Source organism: Numenius arquata, chromosome 25, assembly GCF_964106895.1.
Source record: "Numenius arquata chromosome 25, bNumArq3.hap1.1, whole genome shotgun sequence".
Classification (NCBI taxonomy): Eukaryota; Metazoa; Chordata; class Aves; order Charadriiformes; family Scolopacidae; genus Numenius; species Numenius arquata.
The window spans coordinates 3,129,698-3,157,456 of NC_133600.1; the positions used below are offsets into that span (position 1 = coordinate 3,129,698).

At 42.3% G+C, this 27,759-nt stretch overlaps 1 protein-coding gene across 2 annotated transcripts; it reads right to left on the reverse strand.

The window, feature by feature from the left end:
• Window positions 1-578: 578 nt before the first annotated feature.
• On the reverse strand, window positions 579-27,700 carry HNRNPM (heterogeneous nuclear ribonucleoprotein M). 2 transcript variants are annotated; one of them, XM_074163628.1, is made up of 16 exons: window positions 27,543-27,700; window positions 22,459-22,628; window positions 15,707-15,759; window positions 14,864-14,871; window positions 14,685-14,778; window positions 12,109-12,306; window positions 11,393-11,546; window positions 10,331-10,380; window positions 9,975-10,035; window positions 7,891-7,992; window positions 7,265-7,309; window positions 6,800-6,874; window positions 5,803-5,901; window positions 2,571-3,352; window positions 2,225-2,276; window positions 579-1,318 (listed from the first exon to the last, which is right to left on the reverse strand). In XM_074163628.1, exons 1-16 carry the CDS (start codon window positions 27,698-27,700, stop codon window positions 1,155-1,157), a joined length of 2,265 nt encoding a protein of 754 aa, XP_074019729.1. In that variant the 3' UTR covers window positions 579-1,154. The 2 variants fall into 2 exon arrangements, with proteins under 2 accessions (XP_074019729.1, XP_074019728.1); XM_074163627.1 differs by having other exon boundaries at window positions 5,803-5,937.
• Between the last annotated feature and the right edge of the window lie 59 nt (window positions 27,701-27,759).

Consider the following 27,759-nt stretch of genomic DNA (forward strand, 5'->3'; position numbering starts at 1 on the left):
TGGCAGAGCCCTGGAACAGGTGGTGGAGTCTCCTTCTCTGGAGACATTCAAACCCCTCCTGGACACGTTCCTGTGGGACCTGCTCTAAGTGACCCTGCTGTGGCGGGGGGTTGGAGGAGATGATCTCCAGAGGTCCCTTCCAAGCCCATGTGATTCCACCAACTCCAAGCCAGCGAAGTCCCACTGACAGAATCAAGCCCACCCTGAGAATGTCTTTTCACTTCCCATTACTGTAAGAAGAGTTTCATTTTGAGGCCATGCAGCTCACAAACTGAGGCAAGGACAAAAAATCCTGCCTTTGGCATAAAGCTTCAGCTCTCCTGCCACAAGAATTCCCACTCAAAAAATAAGCACTTCCAATTTGTGTTACTAAAATTATATTTGTTGCAGGTGGTGGTGAAATATCCCACCCAGAACCAATACACCTGGGTGCGTGGCCCCCACTGAAACACTCCCTATTAGGGAAAAAAATAATTCGGTTTTTAAATCCCTTTTCAGTTCAGGCCTTCAGAACGGCACTGAGACAGCTGAGGGTAAAGGATATTTTATTTTTTTTTATTTATTTTTTTTTTTTATTTAAAATCAGCATTGCCACTGGAGAAAAATTAAGCTACCAGCCTTTTGCTAAGGAGTGCTCATGGATTAGGTCTGAACACAGGAAAGGGGAGTTTCCCCCACACCCTGGTGACATTCAAACACTAACGCGCAAAAACACACCATTTTAAAGCCCGGTTCGTACCGCCATAAACCGACAGACAACACCGAGAGGAACACTCTTTCTCGACCCTCGACAAAAAGAATACAAACTGTAGTTTACTGAGCTGAGTTTACAGATCATTTTTGCAAGCAGAGGATGCGCTGCCAGGAACGGATGCTGTGACTTGAAATCTTTAACTTGCATTTATTATCAAAGTCATACTGTTTACATCTGTAATGTCAACAAGATGCCACAACTACAAAAAAAGATTGTGCACATTGCCGTTTCAATGCAAAAAACAGTAAAATGGAAATCCATTTGTTAAAAAAGTAATTAAAATTACTCCAGAAAGCAACTGAATTGTTTTTAACACCTTTACATCCAGTCAAATTAAAATGGTTAACAAGAAAAAATACAAATTCAAAAAATCTGGTATCAGTGTTAAAAAGGCAACTACTTAAGCGTTTCTATCAATTCGCACGTCGATCTCCCTCCCACGGAGCTGTATCCCGTTCATCATACGGCAGGCTCGCTCGGCTACTTCTGGGGACTCAAATCTAACCACACCACAGCCTTTAGACTTCCCGTTCTCCATCTTGATATCAGCGTACAGCACATGACCTTGGGAAGAAAAGAAAGGGTCTTGGTTTAACCCAGCAGGTAACACGTAATTCTCCATCAAATCATAGTTCTCTACCTTAAGTAGACCTTAGAAATTACCACTACATTGAAACTGCAAGCTTTACCAAGTCATTGCTTTAAAGAACCCTTCTCAGTTTGAGAGATGAATTAATTCAAACCCTTTCTCTCAATTCTCGCTCCAGCGGCAGCACCGGAAGCAGATGAACAGAACAAAGCACAAGCTCACAAGCCCCATCCGACTTGTGAACACTTTGCATTGCAACTGCCCCCCCGGATGGGCCGGGACTTGGTTTTGCCATTAGACAAGGAGCACAAGATACTGGGGAGCAAGGTACAGCAAGGCACAGCAACCGCTGCCATGAGAAAAAAAAAAAAGACATCCTGAAGCTGAAGAGCACACCTCAACAGTCAGTAGCTCAATTCAGAATATTTTTAATTTTTTTTTAATTTTTTTTAATTTAAGGACAGTTTTCCCAGACAATGATGTTAATTTAAAGAATCTCTGCAGGTGCTCTTCAGCAGTTCTCGGGACTTTCATATGTCTATTCCTATCTCCAAAGCAGCTACCTACATGATAAACCCAGCCCCCGAGATGTAGAAGGGAACAGAAGCTTAGAAAAATCACACATATAACCCAGTTGATAACTGGGTTATCAAATGGCCAGGCATTTATTTCTCTTTTCAACACCGCAGAAATCTCACTAGTACAGCAGGGATAGTGAACATCCTCACTCACAACACTTGTCAACGTAAAGATCTAGTATTTCAGTAAGTCTGAGTGACATGTTAGTTAAGAGACTCGTATCGGGCACATACAGATCCAGGAGTTACCGGTTTAATTCATATTCAAGTGTCAGAGTAATTACCAGTGATAAAGTAACTTACCACATTCATTAAATTTATCTTTCAGCATTTTCCATGTAAAATCAAAAGGCAGCTGTGAAAATACAAGAACAGATCATTATTGAAGATCTGCTGAACAACTCGCAAGCGCTGCCAACTCTTCAAAACATATTTTCCACCCCGGGACAGCCACTGTTCAGCATCATCATTTACAGATGCAGAGAGCTCTCCTGTTAAGGAAAAGCCAATCTAACTCACTCTACCTTTGGCAGCATCTAATATTTCCCAGTATTTGATATTCTGAGTAATCAATCGAGCACAGATGAGATCAACATGTCAGTACCGATTAATTTCAGGAGGAAGGAGAGGTAGGAAGAAGGCTACTCACATTTCTCACAAATATCTGACAGGCTTTTCTGGCCACCCCAGCTGCAGGTCCTCCAGTTCCTCCAAGGGAGCCTGCAAAATTGCCTGCAAAGTTTCCACGTTCCATGTCCATTGTTCTTTCAAAATTGCTTCCCATTGCAAGTCCCATTCGATCTATGCCTGCTCCCATGCCCTGTCCCATAGCGGGACCCATTCTTTCCATATTAGTGGCTCCAATGCGCTCCAAGCCCATCCTCTCCATACCAGCAGCACCCATACGATCTATTCCTATTCTTTCCATAGGAGTGGCACCTATACGATCCAAACCAGCCGGCATCCTCTCTATCACCTGACCCATTCCAGTTCCCATTCCAGCAGGGACCATACGCTCCATACCTATACCCATCCTCTCCATGCCAGAACCCATACGTTCTACGCCTGATCCCATTCTGTCCATAGTGGTGCCAACACGGTCAATGGCGGCACCCATCCTCTCGATACCGAAGCCTATGCCAGACCCCATCCTCTCAATGCCGGACCCCATCCTCTCGATAGCCGGGCCCATCCTCTCTATGTTAGGAGCGATGTGATCTATGCCCAGAGGGGCCATTCGATCGATTCCTGACCCCATTCGCTCCACGTTGGAGCTCATGCGATCCAAAACAAGACCCATCCTGTCTATTTCTGACCCTACTCTCTCCATCCCATGTCCCATCCCGGAAGGTATTCTTTCTATTCCCGAGCCCATACGATCAATGCCAGGTGCCATCCTCTCAATCCCAGGAATGCTGGCATTTCCACCACCTGCAACACAACACACAGATTATCAGTAATAATACATGGATAAAAAAAAAAAAAGCAGCCCTAATTCATGCTTACACGACTTAAATGCTTTAAACTTTATCATCATTCAGAAGAGTGATTGTAAACTGTGTGCTTTGCTGCTGTAGAATATGAAGGAAAGTTTTTATTTCAGATACTAAAAAGAGCTGATGTGCCCTTATGGCCAAGGCGGCCAATGGCATCCTGGGGTGCATCAAAAGCATGGCCAGCAGGTGGAGGGAGGTCATCCTCCCCCTCTCCCCTGCCCTGGGGAGGCCCCATCTGGAGCACTGGGTCCAGTCCTGGGCTCCCCAGTTCAAGAAGGACAGGGAACTGCTGGAGAGGGTACAGCAGAGGGCTATGAAGATCATGAGGGGACTAGAACACCTCTGTTATGGGGAAAGGCTGAGGGACTTGGGTCTGTTTAGTCTGGAGAAGAGAAGACTGAGGGGGGATCTCATCAACACCTATAAATACTTCAAGGGGGGGTGTCAGGAGGATGGGGCCAGTCTTTTTTCAGTGGTGCCCAGGGACAGGACAAGAGGTGATGGGCACAAACTAGAACATGGGAAGTTCCACCAAAACACGAGGAGGAACTTCTTTCCTGTGAGGGTGGCAGAGCCCTGGAACAGGCTGCCCAGAGAGGTGGTGGAGTCTCCTTCTCTGGAGACATTCCAAACCCGCCTGGACACGTTCCTGTGGGATCTGCTCTGGGTGACCCTGCTCTGGCAGGGGGTTGGAGATGATCTCCAGAGGTCCCTTCCAACCTCAACCATTCTGTGATTCTGCAATTACACAGATGATGATGACTACAACACATGATTCAGGGGAGTGCTCACCTCCAACCACATACTATAGGTGGGAAGGAGAAACATTTATCCCTTCACTAAGGAGCTTAACTTCTCTACACACAAACAAAGCCTTCCAAAAAAAACAAAGGAGACAATTTTGAAGGCATATGCAAGCCTAGGGGAAGATTAGGTGGTAATAAAAATAGTATTTTAAATATAATCTTAGCTGCTGGCTGTCCTGTGCAGTACGCTGGGGATTATACTGCAATAATAATTTAGTAACTGAAATTGTAGTTCAAATCCAGATTGCTTGGAAGAGGACTGAAGTCACGTCATCCTCACCACGCAACTCAGATTGCTTCTGCAAAGCCAGGAAAAGACTTTTATAAGAAAAGCTTCCCAAACCTAAGAGCCCTCTTATCACCAGAGCTCCAAGAAAAAGTATGCAAGAACCACAGCAGAAAGGCCGTGATAAAGTCACAACACACGCTTGGCCCTTTAATGGGGAAAGAAATACAAAAAGGTTGCCCGTGCCATAAAACACAAGCAAGAAAAGGGTTTCTATATTTGCCTCTTTAAAATCCCTTGGCTGAGTTGTCCTGACTCTGCTACAGGGACTTCTACTTCCCGCAGCAAAAAGGAACAGTTTGGGCCATTTTGCTGTTATACAAAGGATCTTAGATTATCTGTCAAATCAAATTTAGCACTGCAGCCCTGTAGAAAAAAATAATATTGAATTTGATACCTGAGGGGGAAAAAGCCTTGAAGGAAGCCTGTGTTTCAATTATTTACGTATACTTAAGAGAAACAAGATATATCTCCCTAAGGTGAGCCCATGCTCAAGAAAACTGAAGCAATGACATTTGCAAACAGCTCTCGTCCTGCTTCAGTATTTCAAGTTTCAGTAGTACCTTAAATAACACAGAATGGGTTTGGGTTATGTGACATTTGTACTTGCACAAGCAAGTTGGCTTTCCTTTTTTTTAATGAACAAAAAACAGCAATAAACATTTAGTATTTCTTCAGCTGAAAGCCATCAGTGTTGTGCATTTATTTTTAGGAGTCTTCCAGAAAAGGGTTAATCCCATGCAGGCAGAGCCAACTCTTGGTTATTAAATGTTGTGATTTAGTCAGGAAGCAAATAAAATCAATTCTGTAAACTGGGAAGGGAGGGAGGTCTGCCTACTTTGAGACATTTAGGTTCAGCTTTGCTGCAAAATTCCATAGTTTTGAGTGCTTTGTTGTGGAAATAGTCCAATATTTCCACAACTTGCTAGGAAGCTAAATGTTATATAGGCAAAGAGAAGGAGCAGGGCTTTGTTTTCACTGAAAAAAAATAGTATCTTGCCAGTAGCATTTCAAAAATGGACAACTGCCAGAGAAGCTGACAGTCTAAAAATATTTTTTTAGTCTTCTACTAATCTTTTTTGAGAAGTGTCTCAATGTGTAATATTGCTTATCTATTTAAATATTCTATCCCTCAAAACTTCTGTACAGCTCTTAGGAGTTTAATCAAAACCAAACTATTAAAGCAAATATACATATAAAATATCACCTATTTTGCTATAACAAAACACACACAATTTTTATGTACAGTTCAGGTGTGAAAAGCAGGTAGTAAGTGTACTTAGTGTTATTTACCTATTCCTCTCTCCAAAGTCTCTCCAAAACTACGAGACATTCCCATTTCATTTCTTCCAAATTCTCTTTCAAATCCTCCACCCATCGCACGATCCATCTCTGAAAAGGTTAAGTTTGATCTTTTCTTCATGACGTCTAAATAAGTCCCGAGAGAACATTTTAATACAGTGATCATTTTAAACAACAAGGCAAGTTCTTTATTACATTCTCCTGATCTTTTTATCAGGTCTTCTTGAGACCAAAAAAAAAAACCCCCAAGAAAAAGAAGGACTCATCTCAATATGGACAAACACATTTTAGGCATCATTTTGCCCTGAGAAGTCTTACTGGTGAACATGGATAGAGCATAGTTTATCTCTTTCTAAATGAGTCCTTCAAGACAACCTCAACACATCACTTATTTTCTGCAGCTCAGAGGCCACGAGTGAGTTGTGGTCACCGTGTCAGCTCTAAGCTTTTAAGTTTTACCAGTAAAAACTGAGGAGAGGGAAATTACAGAATCACAGAATCTTCATGGTTGAAAAGGACCTCTGAGATCACTGAGTCCAACCATACACACACAGAAGACCCCCACAATCTCGGCCACTAAAGCATGCCCTGAAGTGCCACATCTACACGTTTCTTAAATACCTCCAGGGTTGGTGACTCCACCACCTCCCTGGGCAGGCCGTTCCAGTGCCTGACCACTCTCTCAGTAAAGTAATTCTTCCTAATATCTAATCTAAACCTCCCCTGCCGCAACTTCAGACCATTTCCTCTGGTCCTGTCATTATTCCCTTGGGAGAAGAGGCCAACACCCACCCAATGAGGTCTCCCCTCAGCCTCCTCTTCTCCAAACTAAACATGCCCAGTTCCCTCAGCCTCTCCTCATATGACTTGTCTCTAGACCCCTCACCAGCTTGGTAGCTCTCTTACAAGTCTAGAGAGTCTCTCCAGAGTTACACTTTCAGAGAACACAAGTCAGGAGTTGAATATACAAAAAACAAAAAGCACCTACCGCTCATTCTGCCCATGTTCATCCCAGCTGGGAAGCGACCAATGTTTTCCATACCGCCAAAAGGACCTTCCATTCCTAGAAGAAAACATTTTTTCAGCAATTCTTTAGCAATGCATTTCAACTTAACACTGCACTTCACCCACATCAGCTGCTTCCACAGACCATTTCCACAGGCATCAAGACAACTCTCTATCACAGATTCACAAAACAGAATTTGCTCAGAATATCTCCCAAACCAAGGAGCAGTTTTAACAAGACCCATGACAAAAACACTGGTCATGTTTTATCTGAGGTATTGACCCCTTCCCATACACCTACAGTATTTTTATTAATACTCAAAAAGGAACAAGTTATTACTAAATTGGTGATTTTAAAGAACACGAATTCCTGCCAAGCATACATGACTAAGTTTACATGACTTCCAAAAAGCCCAAGCTATATACATGTCAAAAAACCACAGCTTACCTCCCATTTTATTCATTCCAAAGCCCATGCCTTCCATTCCCATTCCTCAAAATAAAAGAGAAAGCTTTATGTAGCAGGTGTAATTCTACAAGAGTTCAGCCATTAGACTGGCTGTAGAAATAGAGACCATACAACGTGTCCACTGTTTGAAGAGCTTACATGTGATAGCTCTGAGGAGATCGCAACATTCCTTCTAGAAAATGAAGCAGCAAAGGGGAAAAACCCATAGGCATTTATAAATTGAAAGCTGAATGTGTGCTACTTTTTAGGTGGCTCTTTAAAACTTGTGCTATTTAAACATGTCCTAAACAAAGATTTGCAAGCCCACTAATAAGTGTTAAAAGTGACAGATGGTTTTAAAAGTTTAATCTATATTTGCAGTGTCTGCTGCTCATGCTCAAGAGTCAGAAAATGAGAGCTGTGACTTGACCACAGTGAAAAAAAATGGAGTAGTTGGTTAAATTCAAGTTTCCATTATCAAGCTCAATACTTTGCTCAACAAAAACTCATTTGGCTTTAACACTCCTAATACACTTCAACTTTTTTGTGTAGGCAGAACAAAGCTATCTACCTTCTACACAGCTTAAAGCTCTCATGAAACAAAAGCATAGGAGTAATCTTCTTACCTCCAGGTCCCATGTTGCCCATTCCCATGCCTTTGTTTAAATGATTTGCATCAATAGGTTGACCTCCAGGTCCTAATCCCATGCCAATACCACCAAGACCATCTGAAGAAAATATTCAGATATCAAAAAAGCCTTCTTTCCATAGTTTGACAAAACAGCAAGTTTTATTCTTAAGTAATTGACTTCCATTCTCCAAAAAGCTTGCTGTGTTCCCACTTTGGGGTGTGTACTTAAAGCATGAAAATGTATAGTAAATTCAGAGTTTGTGTTTTGAAATATACTAAAATACTTGAGGGAGTTTTTTTTTCCTCATATTCCATTTTCCATCTTACTACTGAGAAAACTTGCTTGGTTGGTTGGTTTTAAGCTGACTCCTGAAAAATAACTGGCTAGAACACTGCTTGTTTTTGTGCAACTCCTCAATCTAAGGAGAATAGAGTGGGCAATTTAGTATTAAAGATCTTCTAACCTTTGCACAATATTACCCTTGATTGACAAATGGCTTATTTCCACCTTTGCCAAGGTTCTTTCCTTGGAGGTAAGAATTTAACCACAAAGTTCAACCTATCATTATGATAGCCACCTATAGAATTCAGAGCACACAGCCAGCCTCTTCTCTGAGCAAACAAAAATATATCATTCCCAGGCATAATTTTGCATCTTCCTGTACCCAAATGAATTAAGGAATCCCCAGTCCAAAGAAAAGAAGAAAAAGCCCTTGTGTTTTCCTTATAGTCAATCAGGAAGAAAAAAAAAAAAACCAAACAAACAAAAAAAAGAGTTCTCTGCTTGCGCTTGCATCAAACAACAGCTTAATGGCATTCTTTGCCTATGAGAAGAGGACTTCCTCATTTACAGCTCAGCACAATAAACACAGCAAGTGTTGAACCTTGTTTTAAAGCAACACAAGATACCCCTTCCCTGCCCCAATAACGGCCAAGAAACAGGCTTCCATTGGTATTTGTCAAGTTTTATACAAAGATAATTAAACTGGAACCCAATGACTTTCTCTTGAAAAAGAAGCGTGCGACTATAGAAAGTCAAGGCAGCAATAAAACCCAGGAATTGTATTGCTGCGGAACAAGGCTTTGACAGATACACAGAAAACTGAACTAATTAAGGGATGGATTGATTGCCAACCACTAAAATTGTGCAAGTTGGCAGCACACAACAGGTTTGGTTCCCATGCCTAAGGAAACAGCGACTGGCTGAAACAGAGTTACATTAACAGCCACGCTTTACATTTTTGCTGCATTTAAACAAATTAAGCCTGTGTTCTCCCGCCTCCAGCTCTTCCCTTCCAACCCAGTCTCTTCCCGTTCAATACTTTCAGCATCTCATCACAGCACGGCTGAGGTTGGAAGGGATCTCTGGAGATCATCTGCTCCAATCCCAGGCTCAAGCAGGGCCACTGAGAGCTGGTTGCCCAGGACGCATATCCCGACGGCTTTTGAATATCTCCACGGATGAAGACTCCACAGCCTCTCTAGGCAACCTGTTGTTCCAGTACTCGCCCACCCTCCCAGTAATTCATTTCTTTATATTGAGATGGAGTCTCTCGTGTTTCAGTTTCTGTGTACTGTTATATACATCGATAAGATCCCCTTTAGAAATGTGGACGCCTGGAAGAGTCTCAGGTCCTCAATTCAGACCTTCCAATTGAAGGAAAAATGTTAGATACCCAGAATACCATCGGGTAAAAGGAGGCACGCTTTTCTCTCTTGACTGATTAATTATGTTGCCATTAAATCCCGCTATTAACAGTGATTTTACAAGGCATCGAGTCTTTGAATTGCAATTGAGAGATTTGGAAGCCTTGAGAACACGAATGGGATAATGTTTATAGACAAGCTCCTAGCTATGAGCTGAAAAAAATAGTCGTCCCCCCCCCAAAAAAAAATATATATAAGACTGAGCAGCTCTTCTTTACTATTTCCCCCTTTGATATTGCTCAGGCCATTTGGATTCCAGCTTTCCAAATCTGAACCAGAGTTTTATTGGGGCTGGGATTGGGTCCCAGTTGCTGAACAGCAAAATAAAAAAAAGAAACACATAACATTTTCAGTCATGCAGGAGAGACTTACGAGGGAGTTGTTGGGGTCGCTCTGGAGGAAAGAAGTCTCCTTTGGGAAAGGCTCGTTCATCCTAAAAACAATTCAATACATTAAAGTTTGCAAGAAAAGTAAGAAAAAAGAAAGGCAAGAAATAATTAATTTAAAACACAGAAACTTAGAACTAAAGCTATCTTCACTGTATTTATGGTTGTTTTTTAGCAAAATCAGAATTAACCTTCCCCAATGGCATGAATTGACATCACTAGGAATTAGGCAAGTCCCACATTCCCCCTCCCGTTATTTCCACCCAACCCTGAAACCACATCACCCAAAATCAGAAGCACATTTACAGTTCAAAAAAGCAGTGAGGATTTGAACATACTTACCATTTTTACATGCATCGGTCTGTCAAACAGCAGCTGCCCATTAAACATCGCTATTGTTTCATTAAGGATCATAGTTCAAGTGCTAGAATCACAAAGTCTTAAAGCTTTAAAGCGCCATCTGATGCAGAGTACAAAACCACAGTCAGATTAGCAAAAAATCTTTCTGCCTTCCCCAAAATTAAAAGGGTTTGAAATCCAAATAACCGAATATTTAAAGAATGGACTAAAATGTGAGTTAAAAATACTCTTCTGGTTCAACTTAAGTTCATTAAGAGATCGCTCAAAATGTGACTCCAAGTCAGCCTAAGTGTTTAGGTGTTTCATCAGTAAATTTAGCCATTTACAACAGGAGAAAACATATAAAAGTTCTCAACATTCCGAAATCAATAGATAGCCAAATTTTGAAGTATGCCATGCTAATGAATCATGTGAAATTCACATAAGCCTTCCTCTCACAGGGCTGAACTTACCAGGTGCATGTGCAGAATGGAATTAACGTTCAAATAGAAAGAGAAGCTTGGGGGGAAGAATATTTCCCTCCTTTCCATACAGAGCCACAAGCTGAGAGATCACGCACACGGTATCTGCACTTTGTTGTGGTTTGGTTTTTGTGGATGGTTATACAGCAAACCATCACCTGCACAGGGTAAGGATACAGGGAACAGAGGAACACACTAGGTCAAGCCATCTCACGTTGTTAATGCATCTGTTGGGTTCCTCCTTTCCCTCTATGACAGGAATTTAAGACAAATCTTTTCTCAGATACTGCATTTTAATACTAGCCACAGCCTAGAGACAGAAATTTACTGTTTGGGCTAGAAACACGTATATCCACATGGGAAAGAGAATCCACTTTGTTAGTGATCCTCAGCAAACAGCAACAATTTTCTCAAGATGGACTTTTTCCTCTCAGTTTTCCTTACATTTTCTGTCCACTGCAAGGGCTTGACTTACCATGACACGGCAATATCCTCACATGTAATACTACAGTTTGTATTTTCATTCTGCTTTCTTTACTAAATTATTTGCCTACTATTCACCTTCATTACTCTTCAAGGATACATATAGCCTGAACAGCCTCTATAGCTTGCTCAAAAGTGACGGTGCCAATCCCACGACTTTTGCCATCTTTATCTTCTAATATGTCAGCCCGAACCACGACGCCGGCCATGCTGAAGACTTCTTTCAGCTTCTTCCAACCAACTTTGTAATCCAACTGGAAGACAAGTGATATTGGAAGTATGAGAAAGATTTCCATCAAGAAACAGCTCTCTACAACTCCCTGAAAGGAGGGTGTAGCCAGGGGGGAGTTGGTCTCTTCTCCCAAGTAAGAGATGATGGGACAAGAGGAAACGGCCTCAAGTTGTGCCAGGGGAGGTTCAGATTGGATATTAAGAAAAATGTTGACACTGAAAGGGTTATCAAGCCTTGGAATGGGCTGCCCAGGGAAGGGGTTGAGGCACCATCCCTGGAGGGATTTAAAAGACAGGTTGACATAGTGCTTAGTGACATGGTTTAGTGGTAGTTTTTAATCAGAGTTAGGTTGATGGTTGGACTAGATGATCTTAAAGGTCCCTTCCAACCTGGACAATTCTATGATTCTATATAGGATACATCTTCATTTACAACTTCACTGGCACAGAGAATCAACAAGACTGGCCACAGAATAATTCAGTTTCACTGGAACAGAGCTGAAAGTCTAAGGCTTTTCTTCCAATTCATTAGATTTAACTCAGTTAAGACCCAGATATTCTGTTCACAGATCACACAGCACTTACATTTGCAACAAAGACAGTGCTTCCGAGTCTCCCTGCCTGTAGGGCGTGAATGATCTCGTTGGGTATGTTGGGATTGTTGAGGATACTGGGCGGGATATTGATCATGCCGGGGCCGCCCGGGCCTGGACCAATACCCATTCCCCCAGCTGCTGCCATGACCTTCTGCATTGCTCTCCTGGCGTGTTCGCCGTCAGGATCCTGCAAAAACAGAAACAACGTGCTCGGTTCCCTCGTGGGGATTTAGTGGCGTGACTAAAACAGTCATAAGAAGAAGGGATTTCCCTTTCTACAGGGCTATCTGCTCCCTATAGATTTCCAGCCAACTACTTCACATACCACTGCCATCCGCTAATTTATTGTGTTTTAACCAATATGCCAACACCCTCATGCATCTCCCCCGGTTCTGAAAGTGTTTATTATTCAATACCAATTGGAACAGATAAACCCAGAATAGCACTGGAGAGGTTTGGGAAGACAAATGCCAGCTAACTCTTGGCATCTTCAAAACAATGCACCAATTCCTTTACCTTGCACTTGGATTTCTTTACGAGACAAGATAAAGCATATAAAATTTCAAGAAGATTGCTTTGGGTAATACTTTATTTTTTACCCCCACAACGGCTTTCTAACCCCAAAAAAAAACGTCTTAATGTATCCCCCTATTACTACATAATCTCTCATGCTCGAGAACATGAAGCATAGGATGAAGAATTCAAGGAAGTAAATAAGATTAATTCTTGTCACGTCACTTTATACTGAAAGCGAAGGTGAGCACCTTCATGACACAAGGTGAATTTATGTTACTATTCAGTGACCAAAATGCGCCAGCACTGCACGACTGCTGAAGAAAGTGAAATGTCAAATAGAATTAATTCGTCAGAAATACAGATGCTTTAAAAATAAAAGCTATTTGAATTAATTTGAATCTTGATCTGAATTTTAAGACTAATCAATAGCACATTTTGAAAACAGGAGAAAGGTAGCTTTCACATGATTATTTCAGCTACAGAAAAATCAGAGTAGTCTGAGGTGGAGAACACATTAAAGTGAATACAAGTCACTTCTCAATTTAAATTTCCTATTTCACAGTTAAAATAATTTATTGCTTAAACCAAGATTAGCTCCAATAGAAAGCCAGGAGTAGTTGTCATACAAACTAAAGCCTTCTCATCAGGCAAAGAGCTTTATCTATTCTGCTATAAATGTTTATCATGTCACTGGAAGGCCTTTGTGCTCCCCTGCAGTGACACAGTCACAAAGGAGAGGTATGTGCCAGCCAGTTGGCAAAACTGATGGTCATCCACCAGAACTTAATTCATGCCACACAGTCAAACCGGGGCTCTTGGCTAGGGTAAGTGGCTAAAGTCCCTAATACTGGTAAAATACTTCTTCATCGATTTAAATATTGCTTCTGTTCTGTGTCACACGGGCAGAAACATTCAAGTATGACAACAGTTTCATGAAGAGTTGGGCAAATTACAATCACTTCTTCTCAAGGACTGGTACCAAAGGGCAACCTGACTTCCAGTACCAATGGTGTATCATTAACAGGAAAACTGACCCAGAAGCGTCAGTAGCGTTTTCTTCCAAGGTTGCCCTTAGAGAAGTCACTAACTGGTGAATCCCAGGTAAAACCATGCTTTTCTAACCTTCCACTTCACCTCTTCTTTCCTTTAACGGGTAGCAAGAGGTCAATAGTGCCAGAAGATGGCTTGTGCCCAGGAGCAGGCTGCTGCTCCAAGAGTTCCTTATTCTGTGAGATTTGAGAAGTGCTGTCCCCATCCTTCTTCCCAAGCGCTCCTCAGACCACAGCAAGAAGCAGGTTGCAGAGGGCAGAGCTTCTGCTCTTACACTCACACAGATATCCTTCACTCCTCACCATTAAATGGGCAGGTCACAACAGAACACCGAGCCCACTTAGCCAAGAACACAGGTCATGTACCCTAAGGTCAAGAGTCAATGCTAACACTAAAGTCAGTCCCTTTTTATTTTTGTTTAATTGAACCTTCAATGCAGCTAAGGGTTCCAAACTGCCGGAATAAAACTTTAAACTTGCCAATGGTTAAGAATTAACTCATGGTACAGTTGAGCATGTTGCACTGGTTGACAATACCAAAGCCATTAAAATGGAAATAAATCTTTGTACTATTTCAGAAACCAGCTTCTTCTATGGAATTGTTTGTAGAACACATTCATTATGATGCAGAGTTAAAAAGGAAGGCAGTCAAGAACAAGCAATGCTTACACAGGTTTCTTCTTCAAATCACTAAACAAGAAACTACATCTGCAGCTAAAGCCAAACTCTTGCTTTGTCCAAGCTCTGTGTTGCTACCACCAGCACCTGGTCTTTAAACCACATTTAGTCTCAATAATCACGTTCAAACTCAAGTTCTGCAGTAAATGCTGATGGTAAAAAAAAAGTTGACTGTTTTTTTATTTTTTTATTTAATCCTGTTGATGAGTCCTGCCTTTTTTAAATTATTCTTATCTGCAAATGAGTCAGTCACAAATCTTAACTAAGAACTACCCCTTCACCTTCAAATTCAACATACTGAAAGAACAGATGCACGTCTTACTTCTTTCACTTTCAATGGTCTTCCACCAAGACTATGCTTGTTCAAAACCTCTGCAGCCTTTTTCATGCTTTCTTCCATCTTGAATTCAACAACACTGTGGGGATACAAGACATCTAAGAACATTGCTTATTTCTGAAGAGTTTCCTCATTTCTTGCTATAAATTCAGAAGTGAACTTACGCGCATCCCTGATGAGATGATTTCACGGGCGAGGAACAGGTAGGAGAGGAGGGAAGAAAGAAGAAATAAAGTAAGTAAAAGCACAAAACACACAAAAAAATTTTTTTTTTTTAAAGTCAAATCACATTAGTTAGCCCTAATAGCAAAAATAAGTGTAATCTTACCCAATAAAGCCTTCAATACTTGAATTCCATAAGATATAATTTCTTATGTGTTAACAGGATTAAACTGTTTCACAAGTTCTAACAACCAGAACTAAGGCCCGATTCTCCAAGAGAAATACCACACGCCTCACATGACCTGTCCTTCTCTGTCATACAGCGAAACCCTTGCCGTATTCTCTCACCCTAAATCCATACCCTTCAGTACAGTTAATGTGCTCCTACTACTTTTTTTTCCCTGTCAGATACTGGACTAAAGGACTTAAGTACCTATGAAGGCAATATACATTTACGTTTAAGAATTGACTGCTGTTGACTGGCACAGGAAGTGTAGTTTACAGAACCTGCTTTTGCACACTGGCCTTACAAATTCCGCAAACCACTACAGGTTTCCAAAACGCAAGGATTACGTTAATATTCCGTACCACTATACATACTGCTAGGGTCCAGGGGTCATTCAAACAGCCAACGCCAACTGCACACAGTGGAAGACCACCCTAATACTGCTTACAAGGCCCCATCCCACCTCCTCCCCACCCCAAAAAGCAGCTCTAAGCGACCCTATGTTATAGCCACTAAACATACACGCTCTCTACCTTCCTGACTTCGTTTCGTTCCACGCCACCATACAGTTACATTTGTCATGTAGAAAATCCACAGAAGAAATCTCTCAAACACTTACCCTTGACTTTCCTTCAGCGTCCATTAAGAGCTCCACGTATGTTACCTCACCAACTACAAATCAGATTCCAGACGACACATATACCAAGGGAGAAAAGCCAAGAAAACAATGGGAATTTAGAACAATCAACAACCGTGTATGGAGCCTCTGCCTTATAAGAAAGCCCAGAAACACTCCATGTTCTCTAGACCACAAAACTGGACAATTACAGGTATGCAGTAAAGTTTTAAAAAGAGTTAAACATGTTCTTGATTTTCCTCCACTTCAAAAGCCAGCTATTTCCACAATATCAGGTTCCTTGATCTTTAGTACCCACTCGTTACTTGAGGCAATCCAAATCCATGGGAAAGTCTGCAAGAACAAGTTTCCTTCCCTTCAATCTTGTCTCTACAGTCCACAACTTGAATAGTTATTTGCTTTTCTCTGGATTTAAATAAAAGCTTCCAAAAGGGGAGGCAGACTGAACCAAGAGAGCAAGAGATCATCGACCGCCTACAATTTATTTCAGCAGGTTTTTAGCTGTTTGTTAAGCCACAATAAAATAAAGTCCATTTTTTAAGCTTCGGTAAGTAGTATTAAATAGTCTGCCACGTTTGCTCTCAAGACAAAAACCCACAAAAGGTAAAACACACTGGAAGACATCTGCACCTTTCCTCACAAGATTAGGATTGCCTTTAAAGACCACATAACCATATCGTGTACCTCCAGAATACCACTACCGAAACGGCTGCTGCCTTTGAAGTGACTGGCATACAGAAGAATCATCGAATAAAAGTTTTTATACTTTTTTTTTTTCAGGTTTTAGAAGTCCCAGTTTTTAAGCTTAAGATGGGAGGACTCCAAGTTGTGTTATCTGAAAGGTGGAAAGAAGCTTTCGTGGGAAACCACAGCTCAGTCTGAGTGTTGATGGCACACTTTGAGCCAGGAACTGGTCTCACATTCCAGAATCTACCTCTTGGCAAGGGACAGAGAAGAAGAGGTGTTCAGCCTGACCTCCCACAGGACCAGTCATTGATAGGACATCTAGTGTCATTAAAACATCCTGAAAGGTCTCTCTCGAAGTCATAAGAAAAGGAATGCTTAATGAAATCACTGCTTTTCTTTTTTTTAATCTCCATTTCTTATTTAAAAGAATAATTTAGCGATATGAGCATTCCAGCCAAAGAACAGTTACCAAGACAGAATAAACTCTGATCTAGTCAGGTTTTTATGAGGATAGTGTTTGAGGCTGGTAGAGGGTAACAAGTCCCTTTGAAAGGGACAAGGCAGATCAGGGTGTTCGATTACTATCCACAGCTTCACTATCTAAACAATGTTTCTTGAAATAAAGCCTAAAAAACAAATTCCATCCTATAACCTGAACTGTATGAGATCATGTAGTGCATGGAATTGTTTCCACAGTGAAAGGGGCCGCACTGTAAACAGCCCTCCTGGACTAGTCCTTGGTGGTAGACGGTGACCGTGCACCGAGTCCAAATATTCAGCATTACCAAGCCATTCTGAAGCCATCCATCTCAACAGCAGCAGCCAGAGTCCAACCAAGCTTTGATCAAGAATGCAAATGTGATTCAACAATTTATGCGGTAAGACAACACATTCCCAGGTTACCTACGATACCAAACCACTCCGTTTCACAGAGGCCAGAAGTCACAGACTAGTCTGTGACTTTGCTCCTAATAACACTAATGAGCCCCTGGGTTAAGGGCTCTCTCCTTTCCCAACCACTGATCGAATTCACCTACAATTCTAACTTCAGATCCACACAAACGCTTCCAAAGAAGTTTGCCAAGCTTGAACATAACATATTGAAAACCATTTAACAGTTACTCTTTTAACAAATCTCTGAACCACAAGATTTCCGGGAGTCCATCACACCAGCAATTGTTTGTCACTTGGAAAATCTATAATGTGCCAATTTTACTCAGGGCTTCACATTCAAGCCTTACAAACACCTTTATTAAAAACTAAATATACATCTTGAAGTACCTGTTTTCCTTCAAAGGACATCTGAACTTCCTGAAGAGCCAAATTCAAAAAACAGCAGGGTGGAAGAGGAACAACACAAATAGTGTAACAGCTCAGTATCCAAGAGACACCAAGTCCAGAGCACAGAACAACTGCACTAAAAATGCATTTTTTTTCCACTTGAAAAACATGTAAAAGGATTCAACACAACACTTCTTCCAGGAAACTACTGTTCGAGGCTGGCAAAGGAAATTTTTTTTAAGAACTTATGCTGGGTAACATTTTATTTGGCTTTTTTCTAGACCCCAAGCCACAGTATCTCAGAATATCAGGGATGAAGCAGAATAGCAGACAAGGGGACATACAATAGCACACAGGCCATTAAGCCATGGAAAAGTACCAACAGCAAATATCCACGGACTAAAGCTGCTTCAGAGGGCAAAAGAAATGCACAGTGATCCCAGCAGGTTTTCTTTCTGCTAAAGAAGAGTTGGCTTTTTTCAGGAAACAACTCTTCTATCCACGAGTGAAGAAGCTTCTTTCAAGCACAAGAGACTGTTAGTTAAGGAACTCAAGTTTATTACCAGATCAGTCTCCGAAGGGAGATACAATTTCCAGAAAACCCTAGCTCTAAGTCAAGGGAAGGATAATTAAAAAACACATTCCCCGTGGTGTCGTTAAGACTCAACTTAGAGTAGACGGATTTATTTATCATCTTTTTAAACTTCACACTTGAGAGAGTTCAGAAGCTTGGCATTTCCTAAAGTGAGACAGAGGCAGAAATCACTGCAATAACTAAAAATAGAAGCCAAAGGATTTTCCAGCATTACTTATTACGGTCATTGCTTCCCCGCCCCCCCCTCCTCGGAAAATTAAGATGTTGAAGCCAGGTTGGGCTGACAGTACTCAGGTGTTCCCCAGTGACTGTTCAGGAAGCTCAGATAAGCACATCCATGCAGTAACTCGAGGCATGGCTTGGACGGATTCACCCAGCCCTAAAGACACATCTGGGAAGTAACTGGGATAACAAGCTCAAACATACACATCAACTTTGAAGATTCTAAAGTTGGGCAATATGATTTTAACACTTAGTGACAAGTCAAGAAGCTCTGAAAGGCACAAAAGGTGAAGAGGGGCAAGTCTCAGCAAGAGCAGAAGCACAGAAACTGAAAAAAAAAAAAAAAAAAAAGGTAAATGCTTTATATCACAGTGATTTCTTTGGCCTAGAGGATCAAAAGTAAATACTAAGTCGAGCAGGAAGCCTCTAGACATTATCAAAGTGATATGGATGTCCCACCATCTTCTGAAGTAAAGAATTACAAGCAACGTGACTGATTCAAGAGGACCCTGCCATCAAAAGCTTCGTACTTTCAATGTGAGGCAATTCAGAATTAGTCACAGCTCCTCCTTCATTTAAGCGTTTAAAGCTCATGACAGGCAACCTCTAAGAAGTTACATAGGGGGCCTGAGCTGGGGAGAATAGAGATACACTTTATACACATACAAAGCTGGAGTAAAAAGGAGAGAAGACAAACATTCTTCCCAAAGTAGAGACAGAGAAGAGCTCACAAGCCATTCTTTTACAGTAGGGGAAGGGAATTCTCACTTTTGCACTAGGAAACCCAGGAAAAAAAAAAAAAAAAAGGGTTATTTTGACTCCAAGAGTCCAGGCAGGGAAGATGAAGTGAAAAAGCTCATATGTACTGATGGGCAGTGCCTCTTTGAAAAGGCAGTTAAGGCCAATGAAAATAGAGCAACTCATTAGCGCATCTACTGCATTAAGGGGGAACAAGTCAAGTGTTGAACAGCACGTCCACACTGTTTATTCAGCCTTTTCTCTTTGCCCCCCTAAAACTTTGGACTGAGAGCACACAGTGACAGACTCTCGTGCACTGTAACCCAGGGGACTCCCCAGTAACAGCCACCTTCAGGTACTGGAATAACAGCTGTTCGTACCAAAGTAAAAATTCTGGGATCAAATACAACAGCAGGAGGGCACAAGTTACATCTTTAGGATACCGCAAAGGTTCCAAAAACTTCTGGAGATGGAGCAAGAAAGAAGGCAGCACATGAAGTTTAGCAGCTGCTTTTCTTCAAAATTTAAGCTGGGGAAGCTTTGTTGCTGCTTTTTCTCACATCTTTTCACACATCCAGGTTTCCATATGAAGATTCAAGCACGTCTGCCCCACACTCCAGCTCTGCCTCAGGTAAGCGTGGGTACAGCCACGGTGATACAGTGCCTGGGGTGTCCTGGAATCTTTGAATGTGACACGAGCGTGGCCTCACCTGCAACCGCTCCCAGCAGAACATAATTATTGCCTCATTTTACAGCTAATCTTTCTCCTCATATTGTATGTCATCTTGTACTCCAGCCAGGAAAAAGGTTTAAAATACAAAATTCTGTATTTCCTAAAGGAACCAATAAAGATCTCAAATTCAATTACGAGTTCTTTTTTATCACGTGGTATCACCTCACATATGCCAGCTGCCATGAAGCATTACCATTTTTCTCCCGAAGACAGAGCCATTTGTTGGGGGACAGATTAAGACAGCTATTTAGCATTCAATTGTGTTTCCGTTTAGACTCCACTTACATGCTGAAGAACTGCTGCCTCAATCTTCTCCTGAAGCCATTCACCAATTGCCAGTTATCAGTGCTGATTACATCAGTTTAGTAGAACCTTGTGTTTGTCAGCCGATCCAAGGGAGTGTCAAACAAGAACATTTTTTTAATGTCTTTAATAAGCACGTCATACTGCATACCTGTAATTGAGTTTCACCAACAAATACACTGAAATGACTGAACCAAGGCATTACTCTTGAGAGAGATGTCACCTTTAGAAGACTTCAGATGTACGCATCTGAAAAAACCAGGTTGCAGAAATATGAGCAGAACCTCCAAAGCTCGTGTCTCCTAACCCATACTTACTGACGCAAACCAGCCGATGGAGGTGAACTCCTCCTACGTTCAGCAACCTGCTCTGCCATCGCTGCCAACAGCTCACGTCTTCACGACTGCCAAGCGATGGAGCAGCCATGAAACGCCTACGTTTACCCTTTGTGTACGGATCTGCTTCACATGCTCCCAAAACCTTGACCGTTTGGCCTGTAATTCTTACACTTGCAAACCAAGAATTCTAACGTTTAGATTTTTTTTCCCCCCTCGGTCACATTCCTGGTTCTTGGAACTACTATGCCTTGTATCAAGAAATACTGATTGAGCAAGTTCAAGCACAGCACCAGAGCACCAATTTGGTAGAAATCGGTGACTAATTAGAATGAATCGCAACTAAACGGCAAATCTAAACTGTTGGATTTTAACAAGCAGTCCCAAAAACCAAGAACAAGGCTTCTCCATGCTTAGCATAACAAGCCCTGCAGACAGAACGGAGAGGTTTCAATGTTCCCCTAGGAGTATCTGCTGGAATGAGCAGCTGAACAGCAAGGCAGGAAACAATCTCACACCGGACTTTTCCATCCACGTGAACTGGAGAGAAACCACAAGACACTTGGAACGGAATTCAACATAGTACTTAAAATTAGACATCTACACATACAGATACTCCTATTAACCAATGTATCTGGTGTAGCAAAGTGAAAGCACAGTTTAAGGCAAGGGATCATTCCTAATTAGAGCCTGTTAAATCAGTCTTTTAAGACTGTAATTCTTCATATTACAGAAAGCCATTACTAAATCTTGAGCGTTAACGTTTCACAGCCCCTAATTATGGAAGTTTCCCAGGGCTTACAGTCCTGAAGTTCGTTACGCAGACTCAGTTCCATTTTGCCTCCAAAGACAAACATTTTAAAACCCTTTGGAAATTTGTTTTCCCATTCATTAGGCCACACCTTGTGAACACATTAACAATAATTACTCGCCTAGTTCAAACACAAGTGAACACTGATCACTATTTTGCGAGACATTTATGACTGATGCTATGTATTTTAGAAGTGACCCACAAGAGGAACAGTTGTATTAATTATTCTTAACGTGTTTTGAGATATTTTTATGATGGAGAAGCCAAGTATTTTCTTGCCACTCCGCTGCATTTCCAAGGTGACTTGAAAACCACTCAGCTGGGTTATTAAAGAAATAACACTACATTTACACTTGTCACCACCCGAGGATAATCTGCTCAATTTCTTCAGCTTCTTCAACAGATGAAGAAGATGCCAAGGTCAACAAACTAAGGCAGCTCCCATTCACATGGGATGGTTAAATAGAAGTGGGGAAGGGGGAAACACCACGAACCTGATTTCCAAAGCCCTAACTGTGTTGCAGCACATGCCAAAGCACAAACCCGATTTTTCTTTTTTGCAGGTCACCCTTAAATACATTTTACTGCTCTCAAATGGCAGTATGGATCTCTACCTAAGCACATATCACTACAAAGTTTGGAGACACAGCTCTATATACACACACCAGTTCAGCGATAAATAACTACCTCTATTACCCAAAAGACATTCAAATGCTTGAGAAAGTTTTGTTGCATGACAAGGCTAAAATCTGATAAAAGCCTCATTTTTTTCCCCCCTAAGAAAAAATACTCTTTTAAATCTCCGATGAAGCACTATGAGCTGTATGCCAACATGCCTGTGAAGGAACCATCCACCTGGAAGGCTGCCAGGGAGCAGGTGTTGTACAATACCCAAAAAGGCTTCAAGCAGACCTTTTACAAAACTCATGCCACTAAGGTCCACCCAGAACTTCAACTCTTAAGTTTACAAACAAAGTCAGCCACAAGTAAGATGACAGACATCACTTGGCCACCTGAGTTGTACATTACCTTTCTCTTTGACCAGGTCTTTCAGAGACTGCCACTTCACATCAAAGGGAATATTTGTAATAAAAGCTCGGTATCTCTTAGCAGGATTAGCATATGGCTCAAAGCGATTTCCTCCTCTTTTGACACTTTTCTCTTTCCTTTTTTCATTTTGGCTTGGTCGTTCACCTTCACTGCAAGCAAAGAAAGATCACACACGTTAACTACTCTGGCATTTGATCAATGTCATACCACCTCTTGGAACATCACTTGTTACACTCTTAAAACTAAATCAAAACTTGCAAACTTTCATCCATTCACTTTATTTGCAAAGTATTATACATACACCTTTCACTGCTGGTACACACGGTACCACTGCTACATAGTGTATCGTAACAAAAATTTCCTAACAGCAGACAGCTTCTGATATGAAAACCCACTATTTCCTCCCACATTTATCCAACTTGACCAAAGTTTTCCATTTCATAAACTGCATCTCTTTAAAGCCGACCAAGCCTCACTCCGTCTCCTTGAAATGCTCCAGACCAGACGCCCACCCTACGACTTTTCCCCTTAGCACACTATACTAATTAAACGCCTTCAAGTCAAATGATACATTGACCCACCGTATTTGTAGTCTTAGACTAGAAGAACTTGAGCAAAATAATCCCGTGTCTAACTATCAGGTCAATGACTCTTACCTAACACCACTTTTTTTTTTTTCTCCTCCAATTAATACAGGTTTTGGATGACACAAATTCAAAGCCTCTGTGTGCTTCAGCAAATATACCGAATAGTTCTTTTAACTATTTCAGAATACCAGCTCTAACAGGTCAAAAATAAAAAAAATTAGAAATAAGACCATTTCTCAACCAATCTAGATGACCATCACATTTTAACAGGACACAAATGCCACTAAATAACAGTATGTAAAAAAAAAAAAAAAAAACAACCCAGCAGACTGAAATACTTCAACCTGACATGATTTCCTTAACTAATCCAGTTAATCTCCTTGTTCAATTTGTGTTTCTGCTTCCTCTCAACCAGCACATCTTTAGAAAGAATTCACAAGAACACGTTAGTCAAAAAAAGCTGGTAAAGTTTCTAAAACTTATCTGTAAATACACTGAGCTTTTGCTCAACTTAAAACCTGCGTAGCCCTGCAGAGTCCAAGCCACGCCAGGAATTACGGCTCTGATGTGAACACACTCCTGCACCAACACTGTCCGATCCTGTAGAACCATTTCAATCACTGATCAAATACAACAGCCCACAGGGAAAAATAAGAGAAACAAGTATGCAGATCACAGAATGATATGGGGTTGGAAGGGACCTCTGGAGATCATCTCCTCCAACCCCCTGCCAAAACAGGGTCACCCAGAGCAGATCCCACAGGAACGTGTCCAGGCAGGGTTTGAATGTCTCCAGAGAAGGAGACTCCACCACCTCTCTGGGCAGCCTCTTCCAGGGCTCTGCCACCCTCAAAGTGAAGAAGTTCCTCCTCATGTTTAGATGGAACTTCCCATGTTCCACTTTGTGCCTGTTCCCTCTTGTCCTGTCCCTGGGCACCACTGAAAAAAGACTGGCCCCATCCTCCTGACACCCCCCCTTGAAGTATTTATAGGTGTTGATGAGATCCCCCCTCAGTCTTCTCTTCTCCAGACTAAACAGACCCAAGTCCCTCAGCCTCTCCTCATCAGAAAGATGTTCTAGTCCCTCCATCATCTTTGTAGCCTCTGCTGTACCCTCTCCAGCAGTTTCCTGTCCTTCTTGAACTGGGGAGTCCAGAACTGGACCCAGTGCTCTAGCCATGGCCTCCCCAGGGCAGAGCAGAGGGGGAGGATGACCTCCCTCCACCTGCTGGTCACACTCTTCCTGGTGCACCCCAGGATGCCATTGGCCTTCTTGGCCACAAGGGCCAAGATGTCTATCAAGTTTTACATTTGAGTGGGTTCCTCATTTTTACTACATAGCAGCCTACACTTTTTCAGCCACAAGGCTGAAAACCACACAAAAATATTATACTTTATGGATACAGCTCTAAGTATGGCCAGCATGGAAAAAGAGATCTATAAAAAAGTGCTCTTTAGGTATGTACAACATTTATTTCACCAAAAAGTGAAATTTTTAGACTTTCCCTCACTGAACTTTTAAAAAGTTTGAGTAAGGAAGTAATTAAAAACCCCAAAATAGATTCAAAGTAGGACAATCCTTCAAACACCTTAACTTCTGTTTGGCTGAAGAAATAACACAAAATTTAGTGCTTGCGCTAAAAGCTACACCCAGTTTTTTTATAGTTACTCCTCAAACTGGAACTATTTACATTTCCCCTGTGTTGAACCGCTGTATAACATGCGTCAAAGTAATGTGGTACGATGCAGATATTTTTTGCAATCCTGCATTTAAGGCTCCCAGGTCAGCTTAAAAACACCTCAAGCTTTTCTGTTTAACTCTGATAAAACTCAGACAAGCCACAGCACCTGCCGTTACAGGCAAGCATTAGCCTAGAAAATAGTCCTTTTCTTAACAAAATCCAGTCCGGTCAAAAGAAGTGTCAAGGAAACTACTTTAGCTGCAAAGTTTTGTGGGTTTGTTTTTGTTTTTTTTTTTTTTCTTATGCGGGTTTTCAGATACCACCTCCATGGGTTTCACACACCGAAAGGACAAGCACAGGCAGGCCCAGGTCCACAGAGATCACTTAAATGATGCGGTTACCAAGTATGAAAACAGCTGAGAATGTAGGGTTTCTTTTAAGGGAGTTCTGGACAGCAGGAAGGAATGAGCCCCACATCACCTCCAAAATACACCATCCCCGCCTATGAGTATCCCTAAGTTGGAAAGGCAAGTGGGATAAAATTCCCACAGCAGCTTTGCCCATCCCAGTAAGGATCCACTCTGAGTAACTGTGATCCATTTCCACCAAGGCTAATGCAAGATCCACAAAAAATAATACACTTAAGTAGTTACTTTCAGAAGATACTTCATCTTCTCTCATTTTTTTTTCCTTGTGTTACAGAACTGAAATGCTTTATAAAGACTAAGGAAAAATTATCCTGTTTGTGATGTGTGTAGCAGGAGGAACTGAAAGGGAAGCTCTTATTTCCTCCAAAGAAACAAACTATTACGCACATTCCTCTGCAAGACTTCATAAACGTGCCACCTAGGCCCAACAAGTGTACCAGAAATTGCTAAGAATCAAAATCTAGGACAGGCAGATCCCTCTTTCCCCCCAGCCCAGGACACCGAAAATATGTTCACATGAACCTTGGCACTTATCACTGTAGCTGTGTCAGTTTGCCACATGGAGCTTGATATTGCACACAGCATTGCACCTAGATAAAAAGATAAGCTCTCTGGAGAAAGTCCAATTATAAAGAAAGTGGAAAAAAAAAAAGATCAGAACAAAGTAGACATTTCTACTTATAATTGCAGGAATAAATCTTCTACTCACATAAAACAAATTACTGACTACATTATTACCTAGAGCTGCCGGCTCTGCTATAGTTACCAAGAGCAAGCTTTGAGATACAAACAGAATCTTAAGACATGAACATCCTCCACGTACTAACTACCCAACGTGAGGAGGAGAGAAGATCCTTCCCTAGCCCTGGCTAATATATTACGCGTCACTATACTGGGTGCCATGGTGGCACTGGGACCCCCACCCTCCGGGATCCAGACTATCTCCGCTCCTGAACAGGCACGTCTGTTCCTGCCTGGCAGGATGAAAACAGAACGAGTCACACATATAGATAATTTTTCAGTTTTGCAATAAGCACAGTTTAATTGTTTTGTGCTGGAAAAACAGTAAATATGGAATATTTTTTTCCCAAAAAGCAACTGCCTTCCTGGTCGTGTGAAACACAATCCACAAACTCAGGCAGCAGAAGCAGATGAGAGTGGTTTTTCAAATTGAGACACATCATCCTCTCTTCACCATATCCATATTATCTCCAATTAACTACAGACCATCAAGCTGGCCTCTGTTATTCACATTTGTCAGCTCTGGGTCAGACTGCAGATATGCAACGTGCCCAGGCATAACAGCCTGCAGCAACCAGCAACCTGACTGACACCCAGCTACGGTACACACCTCAGGAACAGCAGATAAACAAATCTGACCTCAAGTCTGAAACATTACTCACAGAACATGAGATTCAAAATGCTGATTCTTATCTCCACGGTGTTTAAGGCCTGGGGCCAAAAATTAACAGAAAAAAAAGTGTTCTTTATTCCACAGATTTGGCATTAAAAAAGCTTTGCTACCAATGGAATTTTCCAAAGTGAGGTTAGCATTAGCATAGCAAAGTGACAAGCACCTCAAACTTTTTCTGCTTATCATCCCCACGTTTATGGACCTTTTACCTTAATGTAATTCCTGCAGATTTTTTTTTAAAGTTTCTGTAACATTCTATTGACATCAGACACACAACCCTAACTCAGCACCTGGCATCACCTTCAAGCCCTCTCTCACTCTCCAGGCGTTTGACTCTCCTGTTCCTAACCTGCTCCAGAGGTAAATCATCAACCACCAAACGGAACACACTCCTGCAACATTTGGAGTAAGGTATTAGAGATGACCACCTAAGAAATACCTAACTATTACAACCTATCATTGACACAATTAAAAGTAATTGACTTAGCACATCAAAACCCACCCCGCTGGCACACCTTATACCTCTAGGGGAAGTTTTAAGTTGTCCACTAAGGCCCAGCTAAAACGCTTCCTTAGCGGGATAGGCAAAGATCCCCCCGGCCGCCGTACACCGGGGCCTGCGCGGTGCACAAAGCGCCAGGCCGAGGGACCGGCTCCTTCCCCGCTCCGGCCTCAGACGGCGGGAGCACCGGGACGCGCCTTCCCGGGGAGGCTGAGCGCCCGCCAACCTCCACGCCGCAGCGAGTAGGCCCCACCCGGCCTACCGGGCCGCGCCTGGAGCCGAGAAGCGGCCCTCGCCCCGGTAGCGACTCTGACCCCAGTTCCGGTCACCTCACAGCAGCGGCGGAGACCCCGGCTCCCCCCCTCGGCCCAGCTGAGGCAAGGCCCGCGAAGGCCGCATGCGGCGCGGCAGGCCCAGGCGGTAGCGCGGCCCACACAGCGGCCACCCTACCTCTTGGGGGGCGCATCCCCGGCATTGCCTGCCCCGTTAGGTGGTGGCGGAGCCGGCGCTGCCGTCGCCGCGGCCGCCGCTGCCGCTCCCGCAGCCGGCTCCTCCATTTTACCGCCCGCGCTTTCCGAGGCCGCCGCTACCGCCGCCGTGGCCGCCATTTTCCCAGCGCTGCGCCTTTGTGTGGAGGAGAGCCCGCCCCGCTGGCTGCGCGCGGGGC

Bases quoted from the DNA above. Each gene is read 5' to 3' on its own strand.
- HNRNPM (XM_074163627.1), bottom strand. From the start codon at position 27,700: ATGGCGGCCACGGCGGCGGTAGCGGCGGCCTCGGAAAGCGCGGGCGGT. The intron at 22,629-27,542 runs GTAGGGTGGCCG...CTTTGCTTGCAG, and splicing joins GGGGATGCGCCCCCCAAGAG to TGAAGGTGAACGACCAAGCC. The intron at 12,307-14,684 runs GTAAGACGTGCA...CTGTTTTTGCAG, and splicing joins GACCATTGAAAGTGAAAGAA to GATCCTGACGGCGAACACGC.